This window comes from Nanorana parkeri, unplaced genomic scaffold (assembly GCF_000935625.1).
Source record: "Nanorana parkeri isolate BGI_ZX_2015 unplaced genomic scaffold, ASM93562v1 scaffold40, whole genome shotgun sequence".
Taxonomy (NCBI): Eukaryota; Metazoa; Chordata; class Amphibia; order Anura; family Dicroglossidae; genus Nanorana; species Nanorana parkeri.
In genome coordinates this window covers 2438224-2452714 of record NW_017306308.1, presented here as the reverse complement: position 1 = coordinate 2452714, position 14491 = coordinate 2438224, and the positions used below count along the sequence as shown (strand labels likewise).

The following is a 14491-nucleotide window of genomic DNA, read 5'->3' as shown; positions in this document are numbered from 1 at the left end:
CACATACCACTATTGCAATCAATGTCATGTGTAATCTGCCAGGTTTGTTTGAAATACCTTTAAAATATAGTTTCCAGGCTTTACATCTGTGATGTCAATCCACTGGCAATCAATATCTGCATTATAGGTGTCATAACAACCAGGACTGAGTCCCTGAAACAAGGAAAACATGTTCACAATGACTGTCTACACATTCACGATAGATAGATAGATAGATAGATAGATAGATAGATAGATAGATAGATAGATAGATAGATAGATCACATTGAGGTGGTGAGAACATATTGCAACTTCAATATCTAACATTGGAAGATCCAAAAATAGTTCATGAAAAACTCTAATGCAAAACTAAAAACAAATTGGCTATACAAACACTTTAGTGAAAATGGTTCTATGTACATTTTAAGAGCTGCATATAATGTACCCACCAGATAAATACAGAATATACTGGGGGGAAAAATCAATGATTATGATACATTTTGAAACATTCCTAAATTCAGAGACTAATAAGAGCTATGGCTCCAATAAGCCTCGCTGAACATAAAGATTGACCAACAAGAAATGCAATAAAAAGAAAAAACATTGGCACTTTTTAAGGACCATAGCCAATGGGAGCAGATATTGATATTAAATGCAATCTTCATCATGGGGTAGATAACAACTTTTTATTCCCTACAGAAGGAAGCTTTAGTCTCGCAAAGCTAGTCTCAATTATTGGTTTCAATGTGTGACCTTTAGTAAGTTAGAATATGTTTAAAAAGTACGAAATACATTTAATTTTTGTTCATGGATTACTTTACACCGGATGCTATGGATACACCCACTACTGACTACTCACTAGTAGTTTTACTCGCTCCCTTTGTTTTTAATTTGGAAACTCTCTGTCCAGTAAAAAGTTATAACTTTTCTCACAGTATATGCTCCACCTTCATGCAGAAATATATTTGATGAACATTGTATCGTGAGAGAACATCAGTGTTTGCGATGTGAAGTTGTCACTAGTCTAAGGGCCCATTCACACCACATCCAGATTATCTCCAGACCAGACCAGATTGGTACCAGACCCTCACGGGCAGGGCCCTCCTTACCATCTTGTCTTAAATTGTATTGTGACTGTAATGTCTTCCTTATATTGTAAAGCGCTGTGCAAACTATTGGCGCTATATAAATCCTGTATAATAATAATAATAATAATGTATCCCTATGCTATTTCTGGCCCTCTTCACACCAGCGCAGTCTGTTCCAGACCAGAAAAATACTGCATGCCTCATTTTGCCTGGTCTGGAATGCACTGGAAATGTGGGAGGTTCCTGCCCTAAGGGAGAGAAAGAGGAATTCCTTTTTCATTCTATCTCATCAGCTGGATCTGGTGAGTGTTTATGAGCTCTATATCGCATGAAGGTGGAGCACGGGGGAGCATCAGTTTATTGGATGAATTCATTAATATGAACTTTAACACATTTTTTTATTTATTCATTAATTTGTATTATTGATTGATGCTAAAACATTAGCTGGAGGACTGAAGGAGTAACACTAGGGGGCTTTGATTGGTTGGACTGTGTTATTCATTCACAAATATTGATATATTCACAATAGAACACAGGTTCCTTATTCATTGTTACACAATGGGGTTATGTAACTGTTATGTTTGATTTCTGTAACATATTCAGCGGTCGATGTGATTTCGTTCACATTGGCTATTGAATATTTGTTTCTTAGAGGTTGGGGATAATGGTTAAATTCGAGGGGACATAGCGCGGTGCACTTTTGTTTGTAGCTATTTTGACCAAAGATCTTTGATCTGTTTTGGTTTTCTCACTGCAGATGTCAACTATTGGGTTAAAAGGGAGAGAGATCCACAAGCGCAAATTTTTACCTTTTTACATTAGCAATAAAAGCATGGAAGGAGTCCTAAACCTTCTCTACAGACATCTAAAATGGTGCAAATAACTTTGGCTTTAGATTCATTTTAATTCCTTTTTTTTGCAGTGTAATTTAGAAGTTAGCATCCACCCTTTTCAAGTATGGCTGGATGTCCAGACTTTATTTTGCAGAAGCAGAGCTAGAAACTATGGCAGAGAGATCTTGCAGCTAGAGTTCCCAATAGGAAATAAAAGCTAGCAGGGAAATCATCAAAGACCTCTTATACCTGACAGTACTGACATGTTTGCAATTGAGTGATAAATACATTAAGAATGAACTAAAAGAAATATTAAACTTTAGTTCCAAAGAAAAAAATGGATGTGCTGTTTATTTGCAGCCAGGCACGTTTGAAGGCATTGTTAGGCTATAGAGCTTAGATGAATGTAGGACATGTTCGGTTCACTGCAGACGTGGTGGATGCTGTTACAGAAAGGGATTAAAAAAATTCTTGGCACTGAGTTTGAATAGAAAAATGGCTTCTGATCAAATAAAGTCTGGGGTTTCATGCAGCATAAGGAAAATGTGCATATTCAATGAAGCCAAGTAACTCTTACCTTCTTTCAAACCTGTCGTTCTACTTGCAGAACACTCCATTCTTTTCCTTGGATAAAGCTGTTCTTGTCAATTTGATATTTACAGCTTGTGGAATGCTAAACACCATAACGTTCTACACCTAGGTATAAGCAGTCTATGCTAGGTTCCCTGGCTGTTACACTTCAAGTCAAGAGTTGGTTTGTAACACTGGAGACTGAGGCTATTGTCTGAAGTCAACCCCTCCCAGTGAAAAATAAATGGCCAATTTCCAAACTTCGTTAGAAATAAACTGATTCTGATTTACGTAATACACTCCAAAGCCCTAGTGTAAAGTTTTGCCAGCTGCATCAGACACAGTTACAAACCTCTCATAAGTATTAATTGTATCATACTTCATACCCACCAACCAACCCTTTAACAACCATCAGCTCCACGTCTGCTCTGCTCCCCTGTTCAGGAATATTTTTTGCTGTACCTCCCTTCATTCATATAGGACCAATTTACACTCTGTCCCCTGACCATGCTCAGGCTCACTTCCTTTTTCCATTTTCCATTTGGTCCAGAGTTATTTCCCACTCAGTTTACTCTGCATTGTTCAGTCCTACTCCACTTTTATATAAGTTCTCTTCTCTCTCTGGGTTCTTTAATAAGCTCACACTCTGCATTCTCTTTATTGCCTCCCCTATCCGCAGTTAAGTCCTGCTGTGGCATCTTTCCCAATAATCAATGCTCAGGTGTTGCTCCTTTCCTCATTTTAACATCTGCCAGAATCAGCTGCTATTCTGTCTCTTCTTCCTCCCCCCAGGGTCTGCAATCAGCTCCTGCTCTGTGTCATCTGCCAATAGTACAGGATTAGCTTACATTTTGCCTCCCCTGATAATCAGTTCAAGTGTGATGGCACGCTTTACAATATATTACGTCCAATTGTGCAGTATGTACAGCGCTGTGTTATGAATCATTCAGAGGCCAAAAACCATTCGGCCTAAATGAAGCTGCTCATGATTAAGCACCTATTTGCTTAAAGGAGAACTATGGGGTTAAGACTTTTCCCCATAGATCTCCTTAGGGTAAAGGGAGGACACAAACTAGCGTCCTCCCGTCACCCTAAGCCCAGTATACCGCGAGCTACAGAAGCTAAAGGGGTTGTGGCAGTGTAAGCCAATGCCACGGTGGAGGATGGCGACCTTGGTACCCAGGACTCTCAGCCAAAGGGGCGGAGAGGGTCCAGAAGGTAAAGCATGTTATAAGGAAGAACCTGGCTTTTCAGGTTATTCCAGGTTTTCCTATTTGCAGCTGGGATCTGGAGCTCTGGAGATTTCGTATACTTGCTCAGCATGTTCGGCCGACCCAAAGTGCAGAAGGAGTTCGACTCAGCCGATCCAACATCTGGATTGGCTAAGCCGAACCTCCGGCAGGCTACTCGCTGCTGTTCGGTCTATTCTTATAGATGCCGAACAGCAGTGAGTGAATAGCCGAATGCCCCTAAGCGGCATTTGGCTCGGCTGTTCTGCTCTGTCCCTCTGTGGTACAGAGCAGAACAGAAAAATTGTTGAAAAAGTAGAAAAATAAAAATAGAAAACGATTGTGCGGAGCTAGTAGTGACAGCTAGCTTCGCCCAACTGTTTTCTATTGGCCGGCGGTTCTGCTGCCGTCAAAAAAAGAAAAAAAAACTCTCCCGGGCGCTCCAGGAGTCTCCCAATCCCGGCCGCCAAGGAGAGAAACACTGCTTTTTCTTTTTTTTTTTCTTTATTCTGAAACGGAGTCAGAATAGAAAAAAAAAAACATTTTAGGCCATACGAATGCATTGCCAGATTCCTATTGGCTATTTCAATTTGCAATAGCCAACAGCAAACTAGCTATTGTACCCGCCCTCTGCTGCTGTCAGTAGTGGTGGACCTGATGGAGAACTGCAGCAGAGGACGGGTGCAATGCTAGTTTGCTATTGGCTATTGCAAATTTAAATAGGCAATAGGAATCTAGCTATGCATTCCTATGGCCAAAACGGCTCCGTGTCAGAATAAAAAAAAAGAAAAAGCAGTGTTCCTCTCCTTGGCGGCTGGGATTGGGAGACTCCTGGAGCGCCCGGGAGAGTTTGCTGTCTGGAGATCAGTGTCCCTGGTTAGCTGGTAACCAGGGACGCTGATCTCTCTGCAAGTGGCCGGAGCAACTCTGCAAGTGGCCAGATCACGGCTGGCTCCGCCCAGCTGTCAGAAGTCGGCTTTCAGCACGGCGCGGCCGACCCGAGGCATATGCGTTCGGCTCGACTGAGCAGCTCGGCCAAGTTCGGGAGCTGTACGGGCTATAGTGAATAGCCTGTACAGCAGCCTGGGGCCGAAGCTTGCCGAAGGATTGGCCGAAGCTATGGATAGATCCTTCGGCTGCTTCGTGAATAGACCCCAAAGTGTCCAACTGATAGTCCAAAGGGTTTATAAACTTTCTAAAGCTTTCACTTACTTCTCTGTCAAACACCACAGAATATTTATGACATGCACTTTTTGGCCTGCAGCTTTGTAGAAACTATTGATGTGGATCTCATAAGGTATGTAAAGAGTTAGGTAGGAGTAAAGGTGTTTTTTTTTTTTCTAAAGCAAAAGGCTACAACATTATTTCTACTAACATTAAATCTACAAGACGCCAGGACCAGCAAAGCAACATTTCTCACAGTTAAAGCTAAACTCCAGCAACAGTCTAATTTTTAATGCAGTGTTCCCTCACCATTAGCAACTAAAACAACCCCCAATTTGTTTTAAATTAGTCAATGCAGAGCCAAAAGAACTTAGGTGTGCCTCACAAAACTACATGTCCTATGATCCTATGGGACTGTAGTCATGGTGATAGTAATGCCAGAGTTGTAGTGGCAGAGAAAGTCCAAGGAGGATCCACATATCTTCATCACAGTAGCACTGGAGACTTAAGACTACAATAGGTCAGTAAATGACAGGCAGGCTTGCATAAGGAAGAGAGCTGGTTGTGTGAAATGGAAGCGCAGGGATAGCGGCATTGTTTTAACAAATTTGATGCTGGGTTGCTAGATACATGAGGCACTGAGGAAGAATACAGAACAACTTTTAGGTAAGCCATAGGGTGGTTTTTGTTTATATATACTGCTTTGCCTGGGGCTCAGCTTTAATATCTAAAATAGAGAGAGGTAATTCCTTATCATTATATATTTTGTTTCCCTCCCCCATTTTTCCCTTATTTTCTCTCTCTTTTTTTTTTTTTCTCCTTTGCCAAAAGCTCTCTTTCTCTAACTAATCTTCCTAAATACTCATATCCAACATGTTTTGCAAATGTAATTGACCATCAGGGATTTGTGCAATTTCTACAAAAGTGCCCTAGTGCACGTGCAAATAAAGTGTGTGCAAATGCACCATGAGCACATGCACTAGGGCACATTTGTAAAAACTGCACAAATCCAATTGAATTAAATTGGCAAAACATGTTGGATATGGGTGTTTGGGGGAAAATTAGTTAAAGAGGAAGAGCTTTTGACATCTAAAGGAGAGAAAGAGATAAAATAAAAAACATGGTAATATAAAGAAAAAAATGGGATAAAAAATATAAAAAGGAATACCTATCTCTCTCTCTCTCTGTCTTTAAAATGTAAAGGCTGCTAGAAAAGACAAGACTATTTTTTAAAAGACTGAATAAATGTTATATTTTATTAACTCTAAGGGGTATGATGTACAGAGGATAATATGCATCACTTTCAGGGAATATTAGTGGCAAGTGTTAAACCCCAGAAGTAGTGAGAAAAATGTTTGTAAAATAAATCTCCAATTGATATCTAAAAATAGGATAAAATATCTGCCTATTTAATAGCTGCTACTGTCAAATACCTTGTGGCTGAATTTCATTCAGCTCATTATTTTATGTTTTCCAGTTTTTTGTTCTCCATTAGATTTTCTGCTAAATCATTAGCTTTTAGTAAAAAAGAAGGACACACAAACCTGAACTGTGGCACAAAAGAGATTTCACTTATATTGGTCATTTGATAGTTAATATTGAAATGAGACCTTTGAGCACATCATGCCCTCCTAGGCTCCCTACCTTCAGGACATTGTAGTATCAGGTGTGTGGTCAGTTCTACACCGAGCACATCACAGAAGAGCTGTTTTCTGCATCAACCTCCCCCTCCTGCCTTTGCTATACTGCCACTCATGGCAAACAACCAGCTCCCCCCTCTTTGTAGATGATATTGTACTCCATTCCTCTTGCTCTGTCCTTCTCTTTTATTGGATGATGAACTATGTTTGCATAATAAACAGCCTAGATTGGTCTGTGTCTTCTGTTTCTATGTGGAAGATTCACCTTCACTTCCTGCCTCCAAGAGGAAGTGAGAGGAAATCTCTTGAGAGGACCTCCCTTCATAGACAGTTTTCACACCTCCTGTTCTGAGGACAATTGGAAAATTTTGGATTTCCCATCACTTTATATCTTAGTGAGAATGGAGCCCAGGACAAACAGAAAGGGTGAATCTGCCTAGCGAGGTCACAGATAGCAATTAAAACTTGACAGGGTTTCTTACCCCACCCTGCATTCTCCAAACGTAGGGTAGGGTTAGTTATACATACACTTTAACTTTGCAAATTTCAGAACGAAAGTCTTAAAAAGATATACTTTGTTAAATAGCTCACCTGTGTATGTGCTGTACATGCAAATCGTCTATAGTATCCATAGTCACACGAAGTGTCCTCTAGACAGAAGCTTGCTTTGTGGCCTTCAGCCACTCTTCTTTGTGAGCTTGCATCAAGCAGGTCATAATGACTGAACTCATCCATACTGTGATAATGCCTGTTGACAATGACACATAAATTATGAATCATGCTTAGATGGTTCTGCCATTGCTATGTAACATTATCTATTAACTGACTGCTCATCAGCTAGAATAGGTTAGACCAAGCGATTGATCTGTTATCTGCTCAGATATCAATCAGTCAGAATGAAAGGCCTGGTTATGTGATAACATATTTTAAGCAGGTTAAATTATGCTATAGTGAACTGTCAACCAGCATTACTGTAAGCTATTTAGCACACCTTAAAGGAGAACTATGGGGTTAGGGCTTTTCCCCATAGTTCTCCTAAGGGTAACGTGAGGAGGACACAAGCTAGCGTCCTCCCGTCACCCAAAGCTCAGTATACCGCGAGCTACAGCTCGCGGTATACTGAGACGCCGCAGCCGGGATGGATCCCGACTTTACTGTCGAGATCCACCCAGCTGCGGGATTGACAGCTGACTCTGCCTATCTAGAGGCAGAGCCAGCTGTACCCGCCCCCTCCCCCATCCATTCCGCCAGTCAGCGCTGGAGGATCGGACAGGGGAGGGGGGAATCCCTGCAGGGAGCCGTGAGTGACGGTCACGGCTCTCTGCATGGATAGATCGAGAAGTGAGCGAGCGACAGTATGTGTTCACTCACTTCCCGCTCTATTGAGCCGACCTGTGACAGTTTCATTGTCACAGGTTGGCTAGAACTATGAAGCTGAGTGATTTTCACTCGCCTCATAGTTCTCCTTTAAGTGATATTGCAGCTTGATGAACAAAGGCCTACACATGGAGTATGAATGTCTCCCACAGCTGGTCACTACTGATCTGAAAGCAATTCAGTAGAGGCAGAATAGGAAATGGTGCCCTATAATGAGAGCAGATGACTGTTGTCATCTGCCTGATTCAGAATTTACCTTCAGTGTTGAGCTTCTGGATTCTTCACATAGAATTAGAATTGAAGAATTACTACACTCTTTAGTCCAGACCTCACTCCTTAGTCCTATAAATTAATCAGGCATAGAATCTCTAATATCTGTGTGTACTTACGTCTCCATGATGGTGGCGGCATCTCACAATGTTTACATCCTGGGTACAGAAATCCTCCTCTGCACTGGCTGTGCCTGTCAGAGGAGGGGGAGATTGCAGCACAGAGGATCCTGTATCCTCTACTGATGTGAGAGTCAGCGGAAGGAACCACTGAGGACACGGGAGTCAACACTCCTGGAAGCATTGGTTTTTGAAGAAGCTTCAGCCAGGGATTTCTCTGCATCAGAGGGATAAAGGGGAGGAAAATGTTCACTTGCTTCTTTGCAGGCCCCCTTTTTAAGTAACCTTGCTTATGGAACAGAGTTGTTTTAAGATAAATATTTAGTTATGTATGTGTTTGGAAAGTGAGGACCTATTGTTAGCAACATTAGGGGAAGCTAAAATGGGGTTTGTGAACCACTAGTTATATAAATACATAGAATTCAATCCTTTAGCCATTAATCAGTCAAGAGCCATGAAGTTAATTTAGTGCCGTGGTGCTGGAAAAAATAAAGAGTGGTAATCTAAAATACAGACAGACAAAGGTGAATGTGGAAAGCAAGCGCAACCGATCATTATTTTACTGGAAAAGGTTCACTTAACTAAAAATATAGATGTGCATCATCAAATATTTGAACATAGCAAAGACATGATCTCAAAAGGGAAAAAAGAAATGTACAGCCACCAGTTTTCACGTTGCTGAATAAAACCAGATGTTCAGGAGATCAGCATTTTCATAATTTCCTGTTCTAAAACTGTGATAGCAAGATGAAATACAGAATCTCTTTAAACTTGTGTGTTTGAGTGACAACGATTTGACAAAAGTAAACCCTTAAGGCACAGCAAAATTGGATGGAAATTCTTATGAAAAAAGGCAATAAATTCCAATCAAGTTTTGTATTCTTAAGTTATAAGAATATTGATTTACTAGATTACATGACTTAGGGAAGAACTCTGCTAAATGCTATGTATATCAAAACTAACCATTCCACCGTTTTGTAAAAAAAAACAAAACACCACCACCATGACTGCCATCTCCATTACCCATGTTTCAGTATGTCATGGATGTCAGTGATGGGTGAAGGCACAGACACTGCATGCCTCCCACTGACTCTTGAAGATCTTATGACAAAATCATTACCAAGATTTATTTTGAGATCTAAACAGCTCTGCAATTGGATGTTACAGAAAATCTTTTTTCTACTGAAGTTTTTTATTACAGTTTTTCTAATGGGTTCCCAATCGGGAGATTTTTGATCGGCATTTGTCCTGTGCCTTTTATCACCAGAATGGAAAGTGAGGTAATATCCAACATCAGAACAGGAATAAAGGCAAAATGTTCCTACTCTTTTTACTGTCACAAATGTCTAGCAGGACATTTTCCTCACTTTGGAGATATTTCCTCTTACTTGCTATTGTTTCCAGAAGGCAGACAGGTAAGGGAAATGTCCCCAATGGGACACATTTGGCAAAAAAAAAATAATGATTCCCTACTCTATCTAAAATAAAAAAAACATGTTTTGACATTGATTATACTATACGCAAGTCTTATTGCTTTAGATTAGGAAGTGTTAAGACCCCTTTTTCTGACTGTGTCCCATCAGCAACATTTTCCATGACTTTCTGATGGAGAGACACATCAGAAAGCAAGCAGTCCTACACATTGTGAGTATCATTGGCATGGAGATGGTATTGGAAGCCATGTGAGGTTATTAACTGACCAAGGGAGGAGGTGTAGATAGAGAAGAGAAGGGGTCCAAGGACAGAGCCTTGGGGGACCCCTACAGAAAGAGGAAGAGGAGGGGAGGAGTTAGAGTTGTAGGTGACGCTAAAGGAGTGCTTAGATAGGTAGGAGGAGAACCACAACAGAGCCTTGTAGGCCAAGCGAATGGAGTTTTTTGAGGAGGAGCAGGTGGTCAACCGTGTCAAAAGCAGCAGAAAGGTCTAATAGCAAGAGTAAGGAATAGTGGCCGTTGTTTTTAGCTGTTAGTAAGTCATTAGTGAGTTTTAGGAGGGCGGTTTCAGTGGAGTGTAGGGGGTGAAAGCCAGACTGTAAGGAGCCGAGAAGGTTGTTATCATCGAGGTGGCGACTCAGGCGGATGTAGATGAGGCGTTCTAGGAGTTTGGAGGTGAATGGGCGTAAGGAAATTGGTCTGAGATTATTGAGGTCGGTAGGGTCCATTGAGGGTTTGTTGGGTATTGGAGTGACCAGGGCATTCTTTAGAGGGGAGGGAAAGATGCCAGTAGAGAGTGAGAGATTGAAAATGTGAGTAAGAGAGTGTAGGATAGAGCAAGAGGGTGACTGAAGTAGTGGTGAGGGAACAGGGTCCAGGGGGCAAGTGGTGAGGTGGGTGTCAGAGAGAAGCTTTGTAACTTCCTCTGTGGTGAAAGGGTCAAAAGAGGAAAGTAGCAAGTGTGATGGAGAATCTGGTACATGAATAGGGGAAGGTGACTGAACAGTGGCGATCTGATCCCGAATTGTATCTATTTTGTTTTTGAAATGAATCGCAATGTCCTGAGTTAGTGGGCGGTGGAGGACACTGTAGAGAGTTAAAAGTAGAAAAGAGTTGACGAGGTTTGGATGAGAGTGTGTTAATGAGAGTGACAAAATAAGTCTGTTTGGCAGCACAGAGGAAGGAATTATATTTTAGGAGGGCAGCTTTGTACAGGGTGAAGTCTTGCAGAAGCCTAGTTTTTCTCCACAGTCGTTCAAGAGCGTGGCTATGTCTTTTTAGATGTCTGGTTTCTTTAATTTGCCACGGTTGTAGTGGACGTGGTCTACGTCTACGTCTGCGTGTAGTGAGGGGAGCCAAAGTGTCTAGAGAGGATGAAAGTGAGCAGAACAGGGTAGAGAAAAGAAGGGTTGAAATGGCGAAGGTTTCTCCAGGTGACAGTGTGCCGTGTAGGTGGATTCAGGGTTGGGGACAGGCTGAGGGTTAAACTGACAAGGTTGTGGTCAGAGAGCGGGAAAGGGGTGTTGGAGAGGTTGCAAGGAGTGCATAGGTGAGGTGATGTAGTGTTGTATTAATACATTATGGTCACTAGATAGAGCTTTTCACATTTTGAATGTAGCATGTTGTAATATTACCTTATGGCCACTAGATGGAGCTAAGGAGCTCAGGAAATAAATACTGCAAATTGACCCCTCAATGTGAAATAAACATGGACTTACTGATGGCAGCTGTGCCACTCCCATGAATAGCGGGGTCGACTGGGAAGGAAGTCGGCTGTACCTTGATTCTTCACTCTTTGGGGAAAGCGCAGAAGCACTCTCTGGTCATAATCTTTGACATCAGATCGATAGGCTGAACTGCAAAGACAAAAAACACCATTAGTACACTATAGCCAATAGTTTTCTAGATATAAAAAACGTTTGTTTTTATGAATGTACAGTGCATAGGTTTTAATGCATGAATATTTAGAAGTGCTCAGTAAAACACAAAACATGACAAAACTAAAGACTAATTTCTTAATAATATAAAAATGCATGACTCAGTGTGACTCACACACCGAAAAGGGGGAAAAAACACCATTAAACAGAGAACATGAACAATAATTAATATTTGTAGGTGGTAATGCAGGATACGTTTCTGATGTTCCAAACTGTTAATCCAACAAATAGATATCAGGAAACCACATATTTCCTCCCAAAATCAATGTATGGCACCATTCACAAAGCAGTAATAAGTATTAAATTATTATTATTATTACATAGTATTTATATAGCGCCAACAGTTTACGCAGCCCTTTACAATATAAGGAAGACATTACAATCACAATACAATTCAGGACAAGATGGTAAGGAGTAACCATCTTGATGGTAAGTACTTGTCAAAATGCCCTGTTTTTTCCGCCCTCACCCTTCAGCGCCCTCAGGCAGCCGTTCGACTTGCCTTGCGGTAGCGCCGGGCCTGCATGCAAGTGTTGAACACCAGCAATGGTCAGGGATAAGCAAAGCGGGGGGATTTAAAGACATATGCTGCTGTAAAGTTAAATATACATACTCTTCTTTTACAACTTGGACTGCATTGCATAGGTATGCGATAAGATACACCAGCCTTCTACTACCTTATAGAATTGATGTACAGAGTCCTTGTATACACCTTGCCCAGGTCGGTAATTGAAAATCTATAACATTCTTACCATCTTAGCTTGAATTGTATTGTAATTGCAATGTCTTCCTTATATTGTAATGCACTGCACAAACTACTGGTGCTATATAAATCCTGTATAATAATAATAATACTAATAATAACAAGCCCAAGAGTGTGTGACCACTCATTTCAAATATTATTTCTACAAGGGTGAGTTTGAGTAGAGTATGAAGATACTAAAACCTGGTAGATGTGAATTACACAGCAGCAGATGATTATTAAAGAGTTTTTTTGTAATATTTAGTTTGAGTGATTAGGCCAATGTGTTAATTAAACATGTATCTCTCTTTCTAAGAAGTTCCAATTAACTACCAGTTACTGCAGCTAACACAATTAACAATAAAAAGAACTTCATATAGTTATAGCAGCTTATGTGACTTAGGCTGCCCACGTCTTGTCGTGTGAACAGTTCTGTATGCCAACTCCATAGATCAGAGAAGTCACTGATTATACACGTCTATACATAGAATTACAATTAAGTCTGGGCTGATTTATCAGCTGCACATTCCTGCTACAGGAGATGTTGCCAAAGTAAATAAAGTTATGTAATTTTTCCTTAGACATACTGGAGTCGGGTAACTAAGATTTCTGAATGAACTAAATGTGCTCACCTCTTAAGCTATGTAGCTATGTGCGTGCATGATGTACTAGACATGAACCCAAAAGAAGTTCAGTACTATGGATCATCAGCGGGCACACACATACTAAGCATTTTCCAGATGTATAAAGCACACAGTCCGTCTTACATTCTAATTGTGCTGGGTCTGTAGGGAGCTGTATTAACAATCTTACTTTTTTATTAAAAAAACAAAACTGGCTGTAAACCAGAGCTTATCACATCATGACTGGTCTCAGTTTATTTTACACATCACATAATTTGCCATGGATTCCCAGTAATGTAGGACATCTCTCATGGGGTGCTTACAGAGTTTAGCAGTGAAATTAATTCCTTTACTACAATGAGCTGAATATTTAGGTCTAACACTTAAATGGATTTTAGATTGACATGCCTCCCAGCATTCTGAGAGGACAAGAAGCACATGGTCTAGAATTAGAATTGCAAGACAAAATTTGTCCCCCCCCCCAATCAAGGTCATGCTCTCCACTGTTACATAGACCATTCATATATTAAGTTAAAGACAGGATACTATAAAAGCACAAACCAGCTCATGAAAATTGGCAAGGCAATAATATAAAGGATAACCTCACAGCTTTCATGTACCATTTTACCAAACTACCGTATTTGCCGGCGTATAAGACGACCCCCCCCCCCTTTTTGTGTTAAAATATAGGTTTTGGGCTATACTCGTCGTATAAGACGAGTATAGCCCAAAATAATGTTTAAATGCACCCACTAACATCCATGGCGGTATTCCCGAGTGTGGCCCCCGAGCCACAATTGGGATTACAGTCTCTTACCTTGTCCACGATCCCCGCTGTGTCCTCCATCTTCCGCTGAGTAAATCACGGCAGGCTTTGTATTAATGAATACAGGCTTTGTACTCATTAATACAAAGCCTGCCGTGATTGGCTCAGCGCCGAGCCAATCACGGCAGGCTTTGTATAAATGAATACAAAGCCTGCCGTGATTGGCTCAGTGCAGTATACTGTATGTAGCCGAAGCTACATACAGTATACCATATCCTTCTGTATGTACCCGGCGTATAAGACGACCCCCGATTTCTGGGGGATGTTTTAAGGTTTCAAAACCCGTCTTATACGCCGGCAAATACGGTATATTATTACAAAGAAGGGATAGTTGAGAGCTATGGTTTGGTAGGGCTAGTATATACTGCAATGTAAACCAAACTTAATGTAGCAAAAAAGTGACCTTAGCACTGATGGACATCACTAAGTTCTTAAGGGGAATCTTCCTACACATGCACAGTCACACACATACACACAAAGATTGAACTTGATGGACCTGTGTCTTTATTCAACTTCAAATACTATTGTCACTATTTTACTATGTGATTTCACCAGGCAAGGCAACTTTTTGAAGATGGATAGGGGAAATCCTCCCATACATGCAAAAATATAACAGATGCAGCACTGTCTCTTTTATCTTTTTTCATAAAATTCAGCCAAT

The 14491-nt window shown here is 40.8% G+C and overlaps 1 protein-coding gene across 3 annotated transcripts in view; it reads right to left on the bottom strand.

The window, feature by feature from the left end:
- Positions 1-14491, bottom strand: part of LOX (lysyl oxidase) — a 50824-nt gene that overhangs the window by 6388 nt on the left and 29945 nt on the right. For all 3 annotated transcript variants that reach the window (XM_018571022.1, XM_018571029.1, XM_018571036.1), the window contains exons 3-5: positions 11421-11558; positions 7095-7251; positions 58-153 (exon numbers count right to left, since the gene is read on the bottom strand). In XM_018571022.1, the coding sequence (XP_018426524.1) occupies positions 58-153; positions 7095-7251; positions 11421-11558 (391 nt within the window). The remainder of the gene's footprint in view (positions 1-57; positions 154-7094; positions 7252-11420; positions 11559-14491) is intronic.